The sequence below is a fragment of the Microcaecilia unicolor genome, chromosome 12 (assembly GCF_901765095.1).
Source record: "Microcaecilia unicolor chromosome 12, aMicUni1.1, whole genome shotgun sequence".
Classification (NCBI taxonomy): domain Eukaryota; kingdom Metazoa; phylum Chordata; class Amphibia; order Gymnophiona; family Siphonopidae; genus Microcaecilia; species Microcaecilia unicolor.
This window is the reverse complement of record NC_044042.1, coordinates 11872008-11894653: the sequence shown is the minus strand read 5'-3', so window position 1 is coordinate 11894653 and position 22646 is coordinate 11872008. Positions and strand designations below refer to the sequence as shown.

Genomic DNA, 22646 nt, shown 5'->3' with positions numbered 1-22646 from the left:
TTCTAATTTGGCTTTATCTTTTTTTGAGATACGGTGACCAGAGTTGAATGCAATGCACAAGGTGAGGTCGCACCATGGAGTGATTGACAGGCATTATGATATTGTTGGTCTTATTTTGCATCCTTTTTCCTAATAATTCCTAGTATCCTGTTTGCTTTTTTGGCCGCTGCCACCGCACACTCGGCTGAAGATTTCAGCGTATTGTCTACAATGACACCTAGATCTTTTTCTTGAGTTCTGACTCCTAAGATATGGACCCTAGGTAACTATGATTCAGAATATGCTTCACTTTGCGTTTGTCCACATTAAGCTTCATCTGCCATTTGGATGCCCAATCTTCCAGTTTCCTAAGGTCTTCCTGCAATTTTTCATAATCCGCATGTGTTTTCATCGTCTTCCGTAAAGAAAGAAGCAAAGAATTAATTCAGTCTATCTGCTATGGCCTTTTCCCCCCCCCCCCCCCCCCCCCCGAGTGCCCCTTTTGCTCCTTCATGATCTAACTGTTCCACGGATTCCCTCACAGGCTTTCTGCTTATGATGTACCTGAAAAAGGTGTTACTATGAGTTTTTGTATTCATGACAAATTTTTCTTCATTTTCTTTTTAGCCTTATTTATCAGTGGTTTGTATCCAACTTTGACACTGTTTGTGTTGCTTCTTATTTTGTTCATTTGGATCCTTTTTCCATTCTTTGAAGGATTCTCTTTTGGCTCTAATAGCTTCTTTTCACTTCACCTTTTATCCATTCTGGCTGCTGTTTGCTTTTCTTTCCATCTTTGTTAAAACGTGCAATACATCTGGTCTGGGTTTCCACTGTGGTATTTTTAAACAACGTTCACACCTGATTTAAAGTCTTAACCTTTGCGGCTGACCCTTTCAGCTTCTTTTTAACCATTTTCCTAATTTTGTCAGTCACCATTTCAAAAATTGAATGTTGCTACAGTAGATTTTGTTAGTGACCACTAACAGATATCAGCTGAAATTTGATCATGTTATGATGTTTCCCAGCGAATCCAATGCCGTTACTTCTTGAGCCATGCCTTGCATTCCACTAAGGACTAGATCTAAAATACCTACCCTTCTTGTCGGTTCTTGGACCAGTTGCTTCAGGAAGCAAGTCATTTATTACATCTAAGAATTTTACCTCCCTTGCATTCCCTGATGTAGCATTTACACTGTCAGTATTGGGGTAATTGAAATCACATACAAAACAAGCACCTCTACAGTAATAAGTACATAAGTAATGCCACACTGGGAAAAGACCAAGGGTCCATCAAGCCCAGCATCCTGTCCATGACGGCGGCCAATCCAGGCCAAGGGCACCTGGCAAGCTTCCCAAACGTACAAACATTCTATACATGTTCTTCCCGGAATTGTGGATTTTTCCCAAGTCCATTTAGTAGCGGTTTATGGACTTGTCCTTTAGGAAACCGTCTAACCCCCTTTTAAACTCTGCTAAGCTAACCGCCTTCACCATGTTCTCCGGCAACGAATTCCAGAGTTTAATTACGCGTTGGGTGAAGAAAACTTTTTCTCTGATTTGTTTTAAATTTACTACACTGTAGTTTCATCGCATGCCCCCTAGTCCTAGTATTTTTGGAAAGCGTGAACAGACGCTTCACATCCACCTGTTCCACTCCACTCATTATTTTATATACCTCTATCATGTCTCCCCTCAGCTGTCTCTTCTCCAAGCTGAATAGCCCTAACCTCCTTAATCTTTCTTCATAGGGAAGTCGTCCCATCCCCGCTATCATTTTAGTCGCCCTTCTCTGCACCTTTTCCAATTCTACTGTATCTTTCTTGAGATGCGGCGACCAGAATTGAACACAGTACTGAAGGGGCGGTCGCACCATGGAGCGATACAACGGCATTATAACATCCTCCCACCTGTTTTCCATACCTTTCCTAATAATACCCAACATTCTATTCGCTTTCCTAGCCGCAGCAGCACACTGAGCAGAAGGTTTCAGCGTATTATCGATGATGACACCCAGATCCCTTTCTTGGTCTGTAACTCCTAACGTGGAACCTTGCATGACGTAGCTATAATTCGGGTTCTTTTTTCCCACATGCATCACCTTGCACTTGCTCACATTAAACGTCATCTGCCATTTAGCCGCCCAGTCTCCCAGTCTCGTAAGGTCCTCTTGTAATTTTTCACAATCCTGTCGCGATTTAACAACTTTGAATAACTTTGTGTCATCAGCAAATTTAATTACCTCGCTAGTTACTCCCATCTCTAAATCATTTATAAATAAATGATTTAGAGATTTAGGTAATATTCTGTATCAGAAGGATTGCCTCAAACTGAAGTGGAGAAAAAAGACCTCAGTGGAAAAGGAGACACCTTATTGTAATGCAGGCCTACATTATATAGGTAGCTCACTATAATCATCATTCATAAAAAAAATCTCCACTTATATATGGACCTCAAAATATTCCTTCAAATGACAAAAAAATAGCAAAAAAATTTTACTGATACAGAACGAACTCGGGAAATATTGTAAAAAAATACTCAGTTGCCACATCAATATTTTCACATACTACTTATCTTGGAATAACAAAGTGTCTCTGCAGTCCTAACGATAATCCAATATATCCCGACGGTAGTTCCCTGTTTTGCCTCTCAAAGCTGCTTCAGGGGAAGAACTTTTATGTCCAATCCAAGACAGTAAAAATAAAAAAAAATAATTGCAACTTCCAAACGGCTTTCCCTCGCATGGCACTATCAATATGGTGGAAGATGCCACAAGAATGCTCAGATTTAAAAATCTGGCATCCCACATCAGAATACAGAACGTCATGACGTCACTATCCTTGTCACAAAAACGCTTTCCATTCTGTCACCAAATTCAACCCCTTGGCGGTCACAGATTGCAAGGAAAAAAATCCAGCGCTGTTCATCCTGCCAGAGTATACGTCTAATATCTCCTCTGCGCTCCGTGACACATAACTGTTCCAGCACTACACATTGGATGTCGGCAAACACATTCTGTTTTTCTACAAAATGCATAGCTAAAGGTTCATTTAACTTGTTCGCCTGAATACAATGTCTGTGTTCAATCAACCTTGTCTTTACTGTACTTCTTGTAATGTGATTTACTTGATTTAAATGTCCGTGCAATTCGTAGTATGTGGGTCAGACTTCTAGACAATTGAAGACACAGTTGATTGAGCCCAGATGTATTCAGGCAAACAGGTTAATTTATGCATAGTGTTATTGAATACTGGGGTTACGTGCCAGGATTTACTCCAGGTTTCAGCAGGTTTAAGACCTTGCATCCAAAATTGGGCATGGAAATCCGCACTAACCCCCGGATTCTGTATAGAGCTCCTAGAGATCCACACTGAAATCCTAGCGTATTCTGTAACAACACACGTAACTGAATTGACTTAAGCAATAATGAGCGCTAATTGGTAATCAGAATTTACTCGCACAACTAACTAAGCATATTCTGTGACGCACTGTGCCTAAATTTTAATGCGTGGTTATTTATTTATTTGTTACATTTGTATCCCATATTTTCCCACCTATTTGCAGGCTCAATGTGGCTTACAGTATTCCGCCCTGGCTATTGTCAAGACTGAGTAGAGATACAATCAATAATAACACAAGAATATGAGTAACATTTCTATATATAAAAGGCACCACCAACGTTCTAAATGAAGCCTCCAGCCGGAAGTGTGAAGCGGTAGAGATATCTGGTTTCCCCATGAGTGTCTGCCCCGCCCTCGCTCTCTCTGTAACACAAACAGTGAAGGAAAACACAGCACAGCACGAAATCGCGCTCTCTGTAACCGTGAAGGACTCGGAGGAGGGAGGGGAGAGAGGGCAGATGCCCTCACTCTCTCTGTAACACAAACAAACAGCAGGAAACTTAACACTGAAGGACTCGGAGGGGGGAGGGGACAGAGAGCAGAGGGGATAGACAGCACAGGGGAAGGGAGAAAGGCCAGAGGGCAGGGACACACACACTCCCACATGCACACTCTGAAGAAAACCTTGCTAGCCCCCGTTTCATTTGCATCAAAAACGGGGCTTTTTTTACTAGTAGTGGAATAAAACATTAGGTATAACGAGATCAATGATGAAATAACAATTAAAACAGTAATGTACTAAAGTTCAAGTGATGGATCGTTGTGATATGCTCTATTAAAGAGAGAGGTCTTCAGTGATTTCTGAAAATCACAGAAACTGTCTTTAAATGTCTTTAAACTTGAAGACATCCTCATAAAATACTTACGAGGTTCACTGAGATTACCCAGACTATTTAAAAATTGGCTCCTGACTGTTGTTATATATGATACTGAGTCTTATTGCAAGGGCTACCATCTGACCGTCTTGTTTTCCTTCTTGTAGTGACTCTGTTTTTAAACACATTAACACCAAAATTCTTTGTTGCGCTTACTGGGACCTCATCTCTCATCTCTGGTCTTATATTGGTAAGTATTTTCTTCCTTTTACCTCATGACATGCTTGGGATGGATCACATTCAGTGCAGGAATGAGGATGCTGTAGAACCTTTCTTTTCCTTTCCAGAGTATAAGGTGGTGAACTGAACCTGAAAGAGGAATAGGTGGTTTACAAAGCTGTGTCTGTTCTCCAGTAGCTGTCTTTTTATGTCTTGACTGCACTAAGTTTTCAGGAAGTGTTGGATAGATGTGTTTTTTTTTTTATTTTTTATTTTTATTCACTGACCCAGCTTGGGTAGTAAGCTGTTTCTCTGAGTGTAGCTGCTTACTAACTGCTCACAGGATCTTTATTAACCTTTGGCACACACAGATTTCATCGTTTGAAAATGATTGTATTTGCTGTGTTATTTTAATAATAAACTGTAACCTTGTTTTTACATGGGGGAAAGGTGGTGGAGGAACAGAACTTAGAGGAAAGAAAATATTTTGTCCTAACTAGAGAAGAGGAATGAGCAGGACTGGAAAGCATCTGGTTAAAAAATGGTGGTTGATGTTTCTAGCGCAGGGGTTCTTAACCCAATCCTTGGGACACGCTTAGCCAGTTCGTCGAGCTCCATCTCTGGCCATCTTCAATCTAGGCTAAAAACCCACCTTTTTGATGCTGCTTTTAACTCCTAACTCCTGTCCACTTGTTCAGTAATTCCCTTATCCCTGATTTGTCCTGTTTGATTGTCTTGATTAGATTGTAAGCTCTGTGGAGCAGGGACTGTCTCTTCATGTACAAGTGTACAGTGATGCGTATGTCTAGTAGTGCCGTAGAAATGACTAGTAGTAGTAGGTTTAGGGATTCTGGAATCTTGCTACTCTTTGGGATTCTGGAATCTTGCTGCTCTTTGGGATTCCGGAATCTTGCTACTCTTTGTCCTTATCCCTTATTTGTACTGATTGTAAGCTCTGTTGAGCAGGGACTGCCTTTTACAGGTTCAGTGTACAGCGCTGCATATGACTAGTAGCGCTATAGAAATTTAGTATTATGTTTTTAGGATATCCACAATGAATATGATGTGAGAGATTTACTGTAATAAAACGCACCCTCAACGTTCTGAGGACACTGACGTCACTGCAGGCACTTACACACCGGTTAATAAGTTCATGATGGTGAAGCCACAACACTCACCATGTCTTCATGCCCCGCCCTTGCGTCACACGGGATGACGTTGAGGGTGGAACACGTACACAACAAGGCAAATGAACGCCGCGTGTTTCCCTACTCTCCAAATCGCAGCCGCCGAGGACGTGCCCATCACCCCACCCCTTTCGCACCATCACCCCGCCCCTTTAAAGGTGTCGCCCCCTCTTCCCCTCATCACCTTCCCTCCCCCTCCCCTTACGCCACTATCCCTGGTGGTCTAGCGGTACCTGTTTGCTCGGGCAGGAACGAAAGAGCACTCGCTTTCCTGCCCGGAGCGCTTCTGCTAGCTGCCCGGCTGCATCGTGTGTGAGTCCGGCTCTCGGAGTTTTAAAATGGCCGCTGAGAGTTCAAGCTGCCTCGCGAGACTTCAACTCTCGGTGGCCATTTTGAAACGCCGAGAGACGGACTCCCACACGATGCAGCAGGACAGCTAGCAGCACCGCTACGGGCAGGAAAGAGGGGGCTCTTTCTTTCCTGCCACGACCGAACAGGTACCTCTACACCACCAGGGAGACTAGCGTAAGGGGAGGGGAAGGGAGTCCCGTGCCCGCTAGCGCCCGTTTCATCAGAGGCAGAAACAGGCCTTTTTTACTAGTTTGATATAATGGAGGCAGTGCATGCAAATGTATCTTGTGCATATTCATTATGGGTGTCCTGAAAACCTGAGTGGCTGGGTGTGTCTCAAGGACTAGGGATTGAGCAGCCTTATTCTAGTGATACATGACATGGAAAAAACCATGACTAAAGTCACCAGAAACAAACTACAATAATTAAACTAAATTTTATTGAATTCTATTAGAGCAAACCATTTGTAATATGACAATCCAAACCCCATCCTTTTATGTGAAAAAAATTAAAATGCTACCAAAGTCTATTCCAGGCATAAGGTGCGGCAAGATAAAAGGAACGGAGTCTGGTGTTAGCGATGGGGGAGAAGGGTACAATTTAGGAGAGATTTGCCTAGTGAACGGAGTTCCTGGGAAGGAGTGTAGGGAGAGATGAGGGTGGAGAGGTAGAGAGGGTTCTGTTCCTAATGGGCTCACAATGTAAATAGTATATATTGTACCTGCGGCATTGTAAGGCTAAGGGACCCTTTTACTAAGCCATGGTAAAACGTGGTCTGCGCTAGTTTTGGCGCATGAAATTGGCATGCGCTTGGCTACTTTTTAGTGCAGCGTGGAAAAAAGCCTTTTTAAAAAAAAAGCGGGGCAGTAAATGGCTATGCACTAATATTAAAATTAGCGTGCGGCTACTTACTACATGATCCCTTACCGCCATCCTTTTAGTAGGCAGTAAGGACTCGCGCACTAAACCCGCGGCATTGTGACAGTGCTGCCGATTACCGCCGGGATCGCCCCCACAGTAGAAAATTATTTTCTACTGTGGGAAAACTGCACGTGCCAGCTTCGGAACTGCCACCGGGCTCCTGCGCTACCCCAGCGGGAGGGCTGATTTGGCATGTGCTACCCAAGCAGTAGCCTTACTGTGCCTTTGTAAAAGGGGGCCCTAAGTGACTTGCCTAGGGTCACATGGAGCTACAGAGGGAATTGAACCCGGTTCCCTAGGATCTCAACTCGCTGCTAACTGTTATATTTATATATTTTTTTATTTGTACCCCGCACTTTTTCCCACTCATGGCAGGCTCAATGCGGCAGGCAATGGAGGGTTAAGTGACTTGCCCAAAGTCACAAGGCAGCAGCGGTTATTGAATCTGCTTCCCCAGGTCCGCAACCCACTAGGAAATGCACACACCCAAAGTTTTTAATGTTAGTTTGAATCAACAAAATCTTTCATTTTGTTCTGATCTCTGGCCCTGGGAGCAGCTCTTTAGTTTATTTAACTACATGATCACTTTTAACCGTAGTGTGGGTATTTTCTACCTGCAGACAAAACTAGGTAGTAAAGATCCAATTTCCATGGGTAAAATGCTGTTTTAATTATTGCCCTGCTTGTGTGAAGGTTGACCATGGTCCTAGAATTGATTGTATGGAAATTCACCAGGACCCGATCAGTTTGGGGGGGGGGGGGGGGGGGGGGGGGAAGGCATTTCATAGTTTGTGCTGCCTTGGCTAAGAAAAATGTAACTCGATGTGTTCGGTGGTACCACATCTTTCTTGATGTCTTAAAAAAATTAACCAAATTCCCATTTATGTTTTGACACTTGGGCCTGAGGTGTGTGTAATATGTATAGATATGTGTGTGTATATATGCAGTGGTGTGCTGGAGCAGGCTCTCACAGGCTCGCGAGAGCCGTTTGTTAAGTTTTTAAGAATTTTGGGAGCCGGTTGTTAAAGTAGGCCTCCCCATGGCTACTTTAACTACTGACTCCCAAAATGTGGGCTTGGGCCCCCTCCTGAATTCTCTTTTACTTTGCTGGCAGTGACGCTGGCCCCACCAGCCAAGTAAATAGACTGCTGCTGCTCCCTGCTCCTTGTTTCTGACTCCGAGCATCAGGCTGGGACTTTTTCATGCAAGCGCAAGAAGGTTCCATCATGCTGCTCAGAGCCAGAAACAAGCAGCAGAGAATGGTGGCAGTCCATTTATTGGCTGGTGGGGCTCGGTAAAGGTATGCCTAGTGTGCCTGCACAAGGGAGGGGAGAGAGAGGCATGTATTCCCCCCCAAAAAAAAGAATTTCAGGGCCGGCTATGCCCGGAGAGAGAGCCCGTTGTTAAAAATTTACCAGCACACCCCTGTATATATATATATATATGCATTTTATGATGGCCCTGCTCTTTATCTCCCCTTCCAGATATTCGAATGGTGGTACTTCAGGCGGTATGGCACATCTTTCATTGAGCAAATGTCTGTAAGCCACCTGAGGCCCCTGATTGGAGCGGCAGAAAGCAGTTCTCCGACGCCAGGATTTGCTTTCAGCAGTGGGGACACTGAGCCCAGCAGTCAGAATTTATCAGGTGATGCGTCCATGGCCTGGATGTTAGACTGATGAGCTGGAAATCTGGAAACCCAAGACAGACAGAGTTTTTTTTGATGAGCCTGAATGTTTGTGTGCATGTGTTTGTGACCCAAGGTGTGTACAGTAGGTATAGTCTGATATAAACAACTTTACAGTGTGTTAACAGCATAACAATAGTAAAATGACCAAAGGTAAGCATTATATACTAGCAGGGCCGCCAAGAGACTGGGCCGGGCCTGGGGCAAGGCCGCCACCTCCCCCAATCGCTACCACTGTTGCCTCCCTATCCTGCTCGCAGGCTGCCGGCGCCACAGTCCCCAGTCTCCACCCACCCACCCCCAGCCCCGGCAGCAGCCCCCCTCCGTCCACCACCGGGCCCCCTGCATTCAAATCGGCAGCACCAGCGAGCAGCACCTCACCTCTGAAAGCGGCAGATTGCCTCCCTTCGGGCCCTCCCTCACTGTGCCCCGCCCTCGCGGAAACAGGAAGTTACATCAGACGAGGGCGGGACACAGTGAGGGAAGGCCCGAGGTGATCCGCCGCTCTCAAACAGATTCGAGGCGCTGCGCTGCCAACTAGAGACTCTCTCCCTTTTCCAAATGAAGGGGGCCCGGTGGCAGACGGGGCGGCCGCCGACGGAGCTGAGGGCAGGCAGGTGGAGACCGGGGACTGCAGTGCCTGCGGCCTGGGAGCAGGAGGAGAGAGACCCTGGCGCGGCCCTGGGAATTTTGTCCCCCCGCCCCCCCCCCCCCCCCAGCGGCCCTGAATACTGGTGAGGTGAACCTGGAAATAGGAAAATTATGTCCTAGTAGTAGCAATGACAGGACACAGTATGAGAAATATGCATATTAAAATAGGACAGTATGACAATATAGTGTATTAGTCACCATGTCTCACTCTCACCCTGTAAGCAGATTTGAAGGGGGGGGTGGTACTTGCAACTTTCTGTGGACTGTATTTGTGATTGCAAGTTATCATCAAACCGGCATACCATGTCTCAGCAGGGTTTAACATGCATTTATGTGCATTACCCCTCTACCTACTTAAACTCGGAGAAAGAAAATCCATATGTAACTCATAGAACATTCCACATTATTTCTACTTTCCACTGTCTGAGAGTATATGGAAAGCAGCATGCTCAGAGGCACCACAGAGGAAGTAGGTTGCAGTTGGGCATCTATGTAGTCTATGTAGCTACGGCGGGGGCCACGGGGGCCTGGGCTCCTGCAAATGATGTCCGGGCCCCTGGTTTGGCTGGCGGGGGTCCCCAACCCCCGCCAGCCAAAGCCTTCTTCAGCGGCGTCTCTGGCGCAGCCACGTTCCTGCCCTGCTCTTCTTGCTCCTCCTGTCCTGTGCACGCTGATGCTCGTTTACGTGAAACTGAGAAGTAGTGTCAGCGTGCACAGGACAAAAGGAGCAAGAAGAGCAGGGCAGGAACGTGGCCGCCACTGAAGAAGGCTTCGGCTGGTGGGAGTTGGGGACCCCTGCCAGCAAAGGTATTTGTGAGGCGAGGGGTGGAGGTGCGAGGCAGTGGCGGGGGGGGGGGGGGGGGAGGTGAGGCACTCAAAATGTGCCCCCAACCTCGGGCTCAGGCCCCCTCCCACCATAAGGTCTGGCTATGCCCCTGCCTACACTGCACATTTCATTTGCACTTCACCAGAACTGAGCTAGTCATTTCTTTCCTCCTAGGAGCTAGCTTAGGTTTTGCTTGTGCTCTGGTGTTGACCCATGTGCACAAATAGTTGCTAACAGGGGCGTAGCTAGGTGGGGGCATGGGCCCCCACAGATTTAGCCCTGGCCCTCTCTACTTTCGGTCCCCCTCTCCCGCCGCCGCCAACCCTCCCCCGCCAGCCAAAAGCCTTCGCTGATCTGTTTTCCTGGCGTCCTGCGTGCACGCCCTGTATGTAGCCCCGTGCAGGACTTGCCTGCAGGATGTCAGGAGTCAGGACTGACGGAAATGGATTAGCGAAGGCGCCAGAGACTGGCGCTGAAGAAGACTTTGGCAGGAGTTGGGGGATCCCCGCCAGCAAAGGTACCTGGTGGCGGCGACGGGGAAGGGGGGTCAGCAGCTGGGGGAGGCGGGCTAAACTGTGCTCCCCCACCTCGGGCTCTGGACCCTCTCCCGCCGAGCTCTGGCTATGCGTGGTCATGCCATGTCAAGTGGTCTGGTGGTCCCTGTGCGAAGGCTGCAGTAAGGAGTCAAACAGATTACTATATCTCAGCAAGTATTGGAACTTTGTAAGTCTAAGTGCTTTGAAAATGATCACCTAAGAGGGGCATAATCGAACGCGAACGCCCATTTGTAAAAACGTCCATCTCCGAGAACGGGTCCGTGAAGGGGCGGGCCGAACTGTATTTTCGAAAAAAATGGACGTCCATCTTTTTTTTCGAAAATACATTGGATTAGGGCGTTTTTTGAGCTGGACGTTTTTGTTTTTTAGCGATAATCGAAACCGAAGCATTCCAGCTCAAAAACGACCAAATCCAAGGCATTTGGTCGTGGGAGGGGCCAGCATTCGTAGTCCACTGGTCCCCCTGAGATGCCTCTATGCCAGCCTCAAATATCATACCTAGCTCCATGACAGTAGTATGCAGGTCCCCAGAGCAATTTTACTTTAGTTGGTGCTGCGCGGGACCCATGCAGAGAGGAAAAATCGGAAGAAAAAAAAAAACAAGCAAGCAAGTGCAGTCAGGGACGTCCAAATTAAAAGATAGTAAAAGGGGGAATTGAACCAGCAACCTTTTGATTACAAGCTCAGTGCTCTAGCCAGTGCACCACTGATTAGACGTCCTTCCCTTTCCATTAAGTGTCTCCAAGTTTCTGTCAGCCAATCACAGCTCATTTAGCTGACATCTGTGTCAGCTAAACAGCGGTGATTGGCTGACAGAAACTTGGAGGGACTTAATGGAAAGGGAAGGACATCTAAGCACCTGAATAATGTGGCTCACTGGCTAGAGCACTGAGCTTGTAATCAGAAGGTTGCTGGTTCAATTCCCCCTTTTACTATCCTGGTAATTTAGACGTCCCTGACTGCATTTGCTTGTTTTTGTTTTTTTTTTCTTCAGATTTTTCCTCTCTGCATGGGTCCCGCACAGCACTAACTAAACTAAAATTACTTCGGGGACCTGCATACTGCTGTCATGGAGCTGGGGATGACATTTGAGGCTGGCTTACAAGTTGGAAAAAAAGTGTTTAACATTCGTTTTTTTTTGGTGGGAGGGGGTTAGTGACCACTGGGGGAGTCAGGGGAGGTCATCCCTGGTTCCCTCCGGTGGTCATCTGGTCATTTAGGGCACTTTTTTGGGACCTGTTCGTGAAAAAAACGGGTCCAACAAAAGTGACCTAAATTCTCTCTGAAAACGCCTTTCTTTTTTCCATTATCGGCCGAGCACGCACATCTCTGCTCAGCCGATAACCACGCCTCAGTCCCGCCTTCACCACGCCTCCGACACGCCCCCGTCAACTTTATGCGTTCCCGCGACGGAGTGCAGTTGGAAACGCCCAAAATCGGCTTTCGATTATACCGATTTGGGCACCCACAAGAGAAAGACGTCCATCTCCCGATTTAGGTCGGAATTTGGGCGTTTTTCTCTTTCGAAAATAAGCCTCTAAGTGTCATATAATATCTACCTTGCCTAGGAAAAGTAGCATGCAGGTGATAATTTTCTCCTTAGTTTGGGAGTTGTCTGTTCCATCTCAGGTAGTACTCCAGGGCTTTTTTTGAGGGGGTACTTGGGGGTACTGAGTACCGGCACCTTTTCCATTGTCTGCTAAAATTGACCCATGGTCCCCAAGTTTTAATGAAAGAGCTGAAGCTCTACGCACCAATTCTGCCTTGTCACAGATTCTGTGACTGGTTGCAGGGGGCCTGGCTATTGTGGGGTGGGTCCCTTAGTGATTACCCCACCCCCAGAAGGGTGGCCTGGCATTTGAGTACCAGCACCTTTTTTGCTAGAAAATATGCACTGACTCACTCTCTCATATTGTCACATGTTCTCAGGGAACCGGAGCTCATGCGAAGCAACCAAGAAACAGTTGAGATCCAGGGTCTTTTTAAAAACAATGATACGTGGTCCCAGCATCAACTGAGTTAGTGTTTTCCAAGTTGTGAATTGGAAAATAATGCTTGCATTTTCTTTTAGCAGAGTGCAAGGTGTGGCGAAACCCGCTCAGTCTCTTCCGAGGAGCAGAATATAACAGGTGATGAGTTACATACTTCTGAAGTCATTTTTTAAAAAATTTTCTTGTTAATCTCTTAGCAGGTGAGGTGCTCCTGCTAAGTACCATAAAACTCTTCCACTGCAATTTACACAGCTACAGCCAGATCCTCAGTATTTAACCTTCAGTTCTCGTTGTGTCATTCATTTCAGAGGAAATTAGTATTCTGAAGTTTTCAAAAGTGCCTCCTGCTTATCTGTTTTTACCACTGTACAGTGCCTGGAAAAGTCTTTACGCTCTTATGTAGTAACATAATAACATAGTAAATGACGGCAGATAAAGGACCTGTATGGCACATCCAGTCTGTCCAACAAGATAAACTCATTTTGCATGGTATGCGATACTTTATACCCGAGTTTGATTTGTTTTTCACATTCTGTTCTTGGATGCGTTTTGAACAGTATTTTTTTTAATGTTTCAATGATTTTTATTGACAGCAACTACGTAATACAGTCAAATCTGTGCAATAAATTTACATGACTTCTTCTTCGCTATCAAACATTATATGATTAATTATCCCCTTCCCACCCTCCCCCCCCCCCCATCCCCCTGTATGCTAACTACTATTAATATCTGTAAGCAGGAAGAAGTAGTAAGTAGAAGTAAAGTTAGGCAGTTTTTTTTTTTAAAGCAGAAGTTTTTGTATCATCTGATCTATATTTTCAATCTGAAAGAACCAGGAAGACTATGAGGCATATTTTCAAAGCACTTAGCCTTCCAAAGTTCCATAGAAACCTATGGAACTTCGGAAGACTAAGTGCTTTGAAAATATGCCTCTTTGACTCCTCTTTTTTCCTACTGTCTGACTCCATCTCCAGCTCCTACTGATATTAGGCTTTACATTTTTTTTTGTTCTGGATCTAAAGTACTGGTAAATATAACTTATATTAACCACTACTTTAGATGCAGGACAAAGATACATCTGTCTATATATAATGCATGCATTTATAAAACGATCAGTTTGCCATATATTGTGTCTGTACATTTTTATCAACTCCACCCAAAATTGCTTGTGACACCACAGCCTTGGAAAGAACAATTTTCCATTGACAAACAGGATTGAGTCAGGCACGTAAGCAGTTGGAGTCATCCAGTGGCATCAGGGTAGAACTGATTTCTCAGAGCTTAATGTCAAGTTCTGAGCATTCATAGCCCTTCCTTTTGCACAGCAGTCTCCTCATTTTGGTTTTTGTTTCTTCATCTTTGCCGAACAGACACGTGACACGGCTGTCCCAGCAAATTTCATTCTTATTTTTTAATTTTTTATTACTAATTGTATCTGTCAATTCATTAATATTGTTCCAAAGTAATTTTGACATGTTTTTTTTTTTTTTACAATGTCAACTCATTGGTCATTCCCTCTCTGTGCTACAAGCCTCTACATGGAAGATGTTCATCTGCTCTGCTTTGGCTGCTGTGGGCCAACTGAATGATGCAGAATGTAAGAACGTTAGAATAACCATACTGGGTCAGACCAATGAGCCATCTAGCCCAGTGTTCCGCATCCAACAGTGGCCAAGCCATAGATGTTATGCACATATGTGGCCAATCCACAGATTTAGGGCCCTGTTTACTAAGCCATGCTAGAGGCATGCTAGTGTTTTTTTAGCATGTGCTGTGTAGGTGCCCATAATATTCCTATGTGTGTCTACACGGTTAGCATGAGCTAAAAACTCTAGTGCACCTTAATAATCCAGTTACTGGGATGTTGTTGTGAAAATTTTAGCCTATTGGGTTTTCACTTTAGCGGTAAACACAATCAATGGCTTTTCTGTAAATCCTTAATACCACTTCACATTTTATTTTTCCTGTTAAATTCCGTCTTCAGTTAATCCCTTTGGTCATCTTTTAGAGCTCCATTTTTAACTTCCATTCTGGAAATGAGTCTATTTTCTCTCTGGATTACACTTTTTCTGCTTCAGCAAATTTTGATCAGCTTCTGATAGTTTGATTGTTTTAATAGGTGGAAGCCCCAAAAGTGACCACCACAGCACCAGTTTGTTTAATTTTTTTTATTTTTATTTTTCTTACATTTGTATCCCGCACTTTCCCACTCATAGCAGGTTCAATGCGGCTTACATATTATATACAGGTACTTATTTGTACCTGGGGCAATGGAGGATTAAGTGACTTGCCCAGACTCACAGAAACAGAAGCCTGCGCAGCCTTCTACATGGAATGTTGCTAGTGGAATAGCAACATTCCATGTCGAATCTCCAATAGTATCTATTTTATTTTTGTTACATTTGTACCCTGCGCTTTCCCACTCATGGCAGGCTCAATGCGGCTTACATGGGGCAATGGAGGGTTAAGTGACTTGCCCAGAGTCACAAGGAGCTGCCTGTGCCTGCAGTGGGATCGAACCCAGTTCCCCAGGACCAGTCCACCACTCTAACCACTAGGCCACTCCTCCACTTTTTGTTACATTTGTACCCTGCGCTTTCCCACTCATGGCAGGCTCAATGCGGCTTACATGGGGCAATGGAGGGTTAAGTGACTTGCCCAGAGTCACAAGGAGCTGCCTGTGCCTGCAGTGGGATCGAACCCAGTTCCCCAGGACCAGTCCACCACTCTAACCACTAGGCCACTCCTCCACTTGCTGGATACCTTCTTTGCATGTGCTTAATGTTAACCTGTTTTTCAGAGAATGGGCCAAAACCCATAAAGTTCAATGAACTCCTTATGTAGATCAGTGAAACAAATTCCTACTTTAATGCATTTTGAATTGTGTTTTTTTAGACAGCAGAATGTGAAAAATGCAAAAAGGCATGAAGACATTTAGAAAGTGCTGTAAATCTGTGAAGCTGAGACTTTTACACTCCCATATCCTAACCCTCTGTAGGCATTGATAACCTGGGAAAAGCAGCAGTGATTTTTCTTTCAAGGGGGTAGGGGGGGAAAGTATTATTCCAAGAACAAATGTAAAAGTGTAAAGCTCAGTGGCGTTCTGTGGGGTGCTGACACCCGGGACGGATCGCCGATGCGCCCTGCCCCCCCCGGGTGCAGCGCCGCCCCCCTACCCGGCAAAAGACCCCCCCCCCGGGTGCACACAGCTGGGGGGGGGGGGGGTGCCGCGCGCCGGTCAGCGTCATTCGTTTCCATGCTCCCTCTGCCCCGGAACAGGTTAGTTCCGGAGCAGAGGGAGCATGGAAACGAACGACGCTGACTGGTGCGCGGCACCCCCCTCAGCGGTGTGCACCTGGGGCGGATCGCCCCCCCCCCCCCCCCCCCCCCCCCCTTGGTACGCCACTGGTAAAGCTATATGAAAAGAGAACCGAAATCAAAGGAGAAAGCGACAAAGCCCAGAAAAGGGACAAAAAAATAGCTTTCAACTTTTGGGATTTTTTTTAATTAGTAAGAAAGACAGATATTAATAAGGAGTTTCACCTATCACTCTGCTGTAATTTTTGTGAAGAGATGTGTGATATCAGAGGCATACTTTTAGAGTCTTTAATTTTGTCGTAATGTGGATTATTAGAACAGGCCTTTCTTAAATTATAACATGTCGGTTCAAAGTACTTGGGCACTGGAGAGTTATTGTAATGGCCAGGTCAACCATGACCTGGAATGGCTTCCTGCTCTTATTTTTTTTTTTTTTTTTTAATTTAAAATGTGACTTCTTGACTTCCTTGGGCGTTACAGCATATTTTCCAGCAGCCTGCCTAATTTCTGGAGTAGGTATGTGCATAAGTTGCACCAATTTTCAAAGGGGAAATATGAGCATACTTTCTCTTCATAGACAATAGCTGCATACGTTTACAACTGTTTGGGACATGCATATTTTCTAAAGTGTGTATGTAAGTCCAAACTCTGCTTCCAGAAACTCCTCTGGTCAGGTCAGATAAACTTGTTAAACTGTACAGCGCTCCGTAACCCTAGTAGCGCTCTAGAAATGTTTAGTAGTATATAAAGGCCATTTGCTCACAAGTTTAAATGCACTTTTCTGTATGTGAAATGACCTCTTCCCTAATATTCTAACGTGTTCATGTAATGTTTTGACTCAGGTACACCTGGGTGACTGGGAAGCAACCACTGACGTATTATGACATGAATTTATCTGCTCAGGACCATCAGACATTTTTCACCTGTGATACAGATTGTCTTCGACCCTCAGATGCAGGTATCAGTTACTGCAGGTTTTGGCGGGGGGGGGGGGGGGGGGATTTATCCCTGCAATTTTTGTCGTCCTCTGAGCTTTCAGCTCAGTCAGGACTGGCGTCTGTTGGAGTTTGGAGCCATGAGGTTGATATTCTATCATTTAAGATCTGTTTGTTGTTGAGCTCAAGCCCAGTCAAATTTTCTCAAATGGTCAAGTCTGATACTTTGTACAGACAGAAGTCACAACTGTGAATCTTTTTTTTTTTTTTTAACTAAGGCAGTAAAGTTTAAAAGAAAAAAGTTTGTCAGGCAGATTAAATTGCAGCAGCTCTCTCTGCCTAAACTAGAACCGATGAATTCCCTGTCCCTCTTGCGGCCTAAAGGGAAAGCTGGTTTGGTGACACACTGGTGGGCAGATATAACTGCGAGTCTTGTGGAATTGGTCAGTTAAGTACCATTGCTGGCTTCTACTGACTCTCGCGTGCAATTTGAGAGCTTCAGGAGAGCTTTTAGGTGACTCAGGGAATTCCCTGGAACCATCATCTCGTGAGTAGCTGCATTCAGGGAAGGTTTCTGTTCCACCATCACTGCAGGAGAGATCCCAGAGGCCGTGGGGAGACCTGTGTTGTTCTAGGGCCACAATTCTGTTTGGAGCTCTTGCTGGACTCCAGTCCCCTGCCCTATATTTGCTAAGTCTCGAGGGCCTTTGGGTCTGAATGAGATCCTTTTGAAGGGTCTTCTAATTATAGTAAGGGGAAGGGGGGAACGGGACTTGAAATACTGCCTTTCTGTGGTCTTTTTGCAACTACATTCAAAGCAGTTTACTTAGTATAAAGAGATATTTATACTTGAGGCAATGGAGTGTTAAGTGACTTGCCCAGAGTCACAAGGAGCTGCAGTAGGAATCGAACCCAGTTCCGCAGGATCAAAGTCCGCTTCAATAACCACCAGGCTACTCCTCCACTCCTATGAGTGTCCAGATCCCTTGGTTGGGGGTCCAGACACCACTCAGAGCTAATCAATCCTTGTCCTCTACAAGAAATATTGGAGGGGCAGGGAGTCCAAATGATGATGACTTTGCCGGAGTCCGTTGAACTGGTCACAGTGGCTCATTTGTTTTGTCGGGAGGAATTACAGTTGCTTATTAATTAAGTCTCTCCCCTTGGTATCTCCATAGCTTTGCAGGAGCAGTCTGCTGATGGTGATCCTATTCTGGAGGGCTTGAGAAAACCCGCTAAGGCCTTTGTGCTTCACAGAGCTTTGTCACAGATGGTCTTTGCAGAATGGGGGATCTTGGATTTGGTCCTCAGGGGTTCCAAATTGATGAATACGGTTTACTCCCATCCCCAGGCGGATTTGGACTGGCTTTTTTGTGTCCTGAAAATAGACACCTTATTGACTATGGTGACCAAAAGAGCCACAATTCCAGCAGAAGGAGGTTCTGGTCTTTTTTTTTTTTAATTAAGAATTTTTAAATTTCACACATGACACAAGATAGGGAAATAAATCTAACATATCAATCATAATAATAAATCCTCTAGCCCACATCAAGGGAGGAGAAACTACATCACATTATTCAATCAATATTACAAATACAAGGTCAGTGGATCCTCTTTATGGAGACTTCATCTGTGTTTTCAGGACCTGGACTGTTTATCACCTCCATTCGGTGAGTTTTGAAGCGATTCAGAATGGCTTCACTCTCAAGTTTGCGTGTCCCATCTCAATTTAGGTGTGGTGTTGAGTCTGTTCCCCTTCAAGAGCAGGGTCAAAGCTGGTATTCCATTTATTTTGTAGTCCCAAAGAAAAGAGGAATCTTTTGGCCCATTCTGGATTTGGAGGGAGTTGGTGCTGCTCTTCATGTTCCCCCTGCTCCCCCCCCCAAAAAAAAAAAAAAAAACATTTTTAATTCCTATCGGATTTGTGTGCTGGGTTAACATTATTGGTTCAGAGCTCTGCCGTTTGGCTTGGCAACAGATATCAGGACATTCTCCAAGGCGATGGTGCTGGTCGCAGTGTTCAAGGAAGGGATTTGAGTTTACCATTAATTAGACGATTGGCTTATCCAAGCCAATTCTGAGCAGAATTCTTTGGAGACCACAGTCAGAGTAGTCTGTCTTGCAGCGCGGGGTACAAATGTAACAAAACAAAAAAAAATTTAGTTCACTTCGATTCTTCAGGAGGAGCAGTGTTTGTCACGCAAGAGACTACACAAGATTCTGGATCAAATAAGTGCCTTTTGTGCAGCAGAAGTCCCAAGAGCTTGGGATAATCTTCAGCCTCTCGGTTCCGTACTGGTAATGGTGGTGATGAGGCCACTGGTCCTCTTCCTCTCCTATAGGCTTGTCTTCCACTTTTGGCTTCTGTCAAGAAGGCAGGTAGCTTGGTGGGCTATTCACCACATCTATTGAGGGGTGTCCCTCTGGAACCTCCAGGGTCGCGGAGCCCCTCTCCCCTCTTCAAGAGGGCTGGCCAAGTCCTGTCCGACAGTGCCACTACAGTAGCATATGTGAACAAACGGGAACAAGGAATGTACTGATTCCTTGGAGGTCAAACTTAATGCTTGGGCAGAGGATCATCTCTTGGTGATCTCAGCTGTGTATATGGCAGGAGTGGACATCATTCAGGGAGATTTTCTCAACAGGCATCGCTTGGACCCATGAAAATTGGAGCTCTGTCCAGCAGCTTTTCACTGCGTAGTGGAACGGTTGGAAACTCCTGTTTTCAGCCTCATGACAATGCAATGGAAAGTGAAATGTCCACTTTTCTTCAGTTGAAAAAAGGAGCCAGGGACATTTAGGCCAGATGCACTGGTTCAGCCTTAGTTTGAGCCATCAGCCTCTGTATGTCGTTTCTCCCTTGACCGCTCAGAATAGTGAAAGACCCATTCCTGATGATTTTTAATAACTCCAGATTGCCCTCGCTGTCCTTGATATGCAAATCTCGTGCGTCCATTAGTGGGTCTTAGGAATGAAGGATTTGTAGGCTCTGTGAGATTTATTACTGTTGCTGTTTTTTGAACTTCCATTATGCTAAAGTGCTTCCTTCTGCTTCTCTTGACATGTGTACAAGGGAGTTAAACTGTAAATGAAGGCTTATGATACCTTAGCCCAGCTAGGACAGTTCAGGTTTATTAGGAAATCCAAAGTAAGAGGATACTGCTGGGCCTCCAAATAAAATTGACTTGGTGTATTTATGCTTGTTGTAGAATGGGCAAGTCACTTAACCCTCCATTGCCCCATGTAAGCCGCATTGAGCCTGCCATGAGTGGGAAAGCGCAGGGTACAAATGTAACAAAAATAAAATAGATACTATTGGAGATTCTACATGGAATGTTGCTACTATTGGAGATTCTACATGGAATGTTGCTATTCCACTAGCAGCATTCCATGTAGAAGGCTGCGCAGGCTTCTGTTTCTGTGAGTCTGACGTGCAGGATGTCAGACTCACAGAAGCAGAAGCCTGCGCGGCCACATTGGTGATCTGCAAGGGCCGACTTCTACATGGAATGTTGCTAGTGGAATAGCAACATTCCATGTAGAATCTCAAATAGTAGCAACAGTGGAGGAGTGGCCTAGTGGTTAGGGTGGTGGACTTTGGTCCTGGGGAACTGAGGAACTGAGTTCGATTCCCACTTCAGGCACAGGCAGCTCCTTGTGACTCTGGGCAAGTCACTTAACCCTCCATTGCCCCATGTAAGCCGCATTGAGCCTGCCATGAGTGGGAAAGCGCAGGGTACAAATGTAACAAAAATAACAAAAATAAAATAATGATACAGTTTGGGTTAAAAAAAAAAAGTATATATGCTACAGGAATGAATAACAAAACATAAAAATATAAAAATGGTCTGTAGAACTAGTTTTTGCTTGATCCCATTTTGAGCTGCTTTGTTTAAAGACTAGCTTAACGCCAGTTTGACAGTTTGAAAGGTCCTTTTGAAACCTTGCTGGATCAAAACAAATACTGTATAATCCTTCATTAAGGGGCCCCTTTACTACGCTGCAGTAAAAGGGGCCCTGCGGTGTACTCGGTGCCAGGGGCGTAGCCTGACTTCAATGGTAGGGGGGTCCAGAGCCAAGGTGAGGGGGCACATTTTAGCCCCCCCCCCTCCATTGCCAACACCGCCCGCCATTGCCGACACCTCCAACAACTTTGGGCCCCCCCCCCGCCGATGACCCTCTCGACTCGCCGTCGCCTATGTTTGCTGGCGGGGGACCCCAACCCCCGCCAGCCGAAGTTTTCTTCCTTTGTTTGGTTTCTGACCAAGTCTGACGTCCTGCACGTTGTACGTGCAGGACGTCAGACTCAGTCAGAAACCAAACGAAGGAAGAAGACTTCGACTGGCGGGGGTTGGGGTCCCCCGCCAGCAAAGGTAGCAGGCGGCGGGTTGGAGGGGGGGGGGGTTGAGAAGGTCACCGGCAGGGGGGTCCAGGGCCAAATCTACAGGGGCCCAGGCCCCCGTGGCCCCTTAGCAGCTACGCCCCTGCTCGGTGCGTGGATTTGCCATGTGTCAAGGCCTCTTACTGTAGCGGTGTTTTTGAGAAAAAAAAGAAACGGCTGTGCGGTAAGTATATACTTGCTACGTGGCCATTCTCTGGGGGAGCCCTTACCGCCGCCCTATTTAGGAGGCTGTAGGGGCTCCTGCACTAACCTGGCGGTAACCCAATTACCAAAAAAAAAAAAAAAATTCTGGCGTGCCGGCAATGGCATGCTGTGGGGGCGGATTGATGCGCAACAAAGTGATGGTAGCTCTACCCCCGCTTTGTAAAGGGGCCCCTAAAATAGCAAAGTGAGGGGCCCTCTTACGAAGGTGCCTTTGCGTGTACAACGCGCATCAAATTAGAACTACAGCCCGGCTACTGCGTGCCCCGGGCGGTAATTCAAATTTTGGCGTGTCTGAAACGCGCAACAGAAAATAATTTCCTTCCGCGTGCTACTAACTGGGCGGTAATCGACGGTGTACACTCGCTGACGATTGCCACCCGGGTTAACGCGTGAGATCTTACTGTTAACTCTCAGTGGATGGTGGTAAGGTCTCGGGCCCAAAATGGACGCGCGCTGATTTTTATTTTGTCGCACGTCCATTTTCGGCCCCCAAAAAAGGCCTGTTTTGCAGATGCGCTGAAAAATGGTCCTGCGCTCGTCCAATACACGCGCCTACACCAGCGCAGGCCGTTTTTTGGCGCTCCTTAGTAAAAGGGCCCTGAAATGATGATGATTTCCCTGAAATACTTAAATCCTTGGGTACTTTTCTTCCGCCTCCTTGTGTTTTTGTTTCTTATTTTAGAAAACATTGAGAAGTGTTGTTAATTGACCATTATAGTTTGAGTAATGTAAAAAAAAAAAGCCTAATGGCCCGATATTCAGAGGCATTTAATCCAGTTAGCAGCATCCATTAACTGGAAAAATGCTACTGACCATGATACTCGGCGAAACTATCCAGACAGTGCGTCTGATTTATCATTACAGGCTTCCTCCTCACCATCCGGAGTCGATCTGTGGGCAGAACTGGGGCAGCGTCTGCAATAATTCAGCACTGCTATCTGGAAAGCTATCACATAATCTAAGAACAAAAAGGCCACCCTACGTTATCCAGCTAGAGGCTCAGAATATCACCACTGTTTTTGAGTAATTTCTATGCTGACCACACTTTCCAGATACCAGCACTGAAAATCTGGATTATTTTCAGCTTCAGTTGGCTGGCTTTTGAAAGAAACACCATCTACCAAGACCTTAGTACTGACCTGTAAAATGTTTATGGTTTTCCTTCACAATTTTTGGTTACGTTTTTGTTTTGCACAGCTCAG

General features: G+C 45.6%; 1 protein-coding gene across 3 annotated transcripts in view; it reads left to right on the top strand.

The window, feature by feature from the left end:
• The window catches only part of ST7L (suppression of tumorigenicity 7 like), an 85063-nt gene that overhangs the window by 2875 nt on the left and 59542 nt on the right, over window positions 1-22646 (top strand). For 2 of the 3 annotated variants that reach the window (XM_030220371.1, XM_030220369.1), the window contains exons 2-5: window positions 4363-4445; window positions 8358-8520; window positions 12666-12723; window positions 16746-16861. In XM_030220371.1, the coding sequence (XP_030076231.1) occupies window positions 4363-4445; window positions 8358-8520; window positions 12666-12723; window positions 16746-16861 (420 nt within the window). The remainder of the gene's footprint in view (window positions 1-4362; window positions 4446-8357; window positions 8521-12665; window positions 12724-16745; window positions 16862-22646) is intronic. The other variant, XM_030220370.1, reaches the window with a different exon arrangement.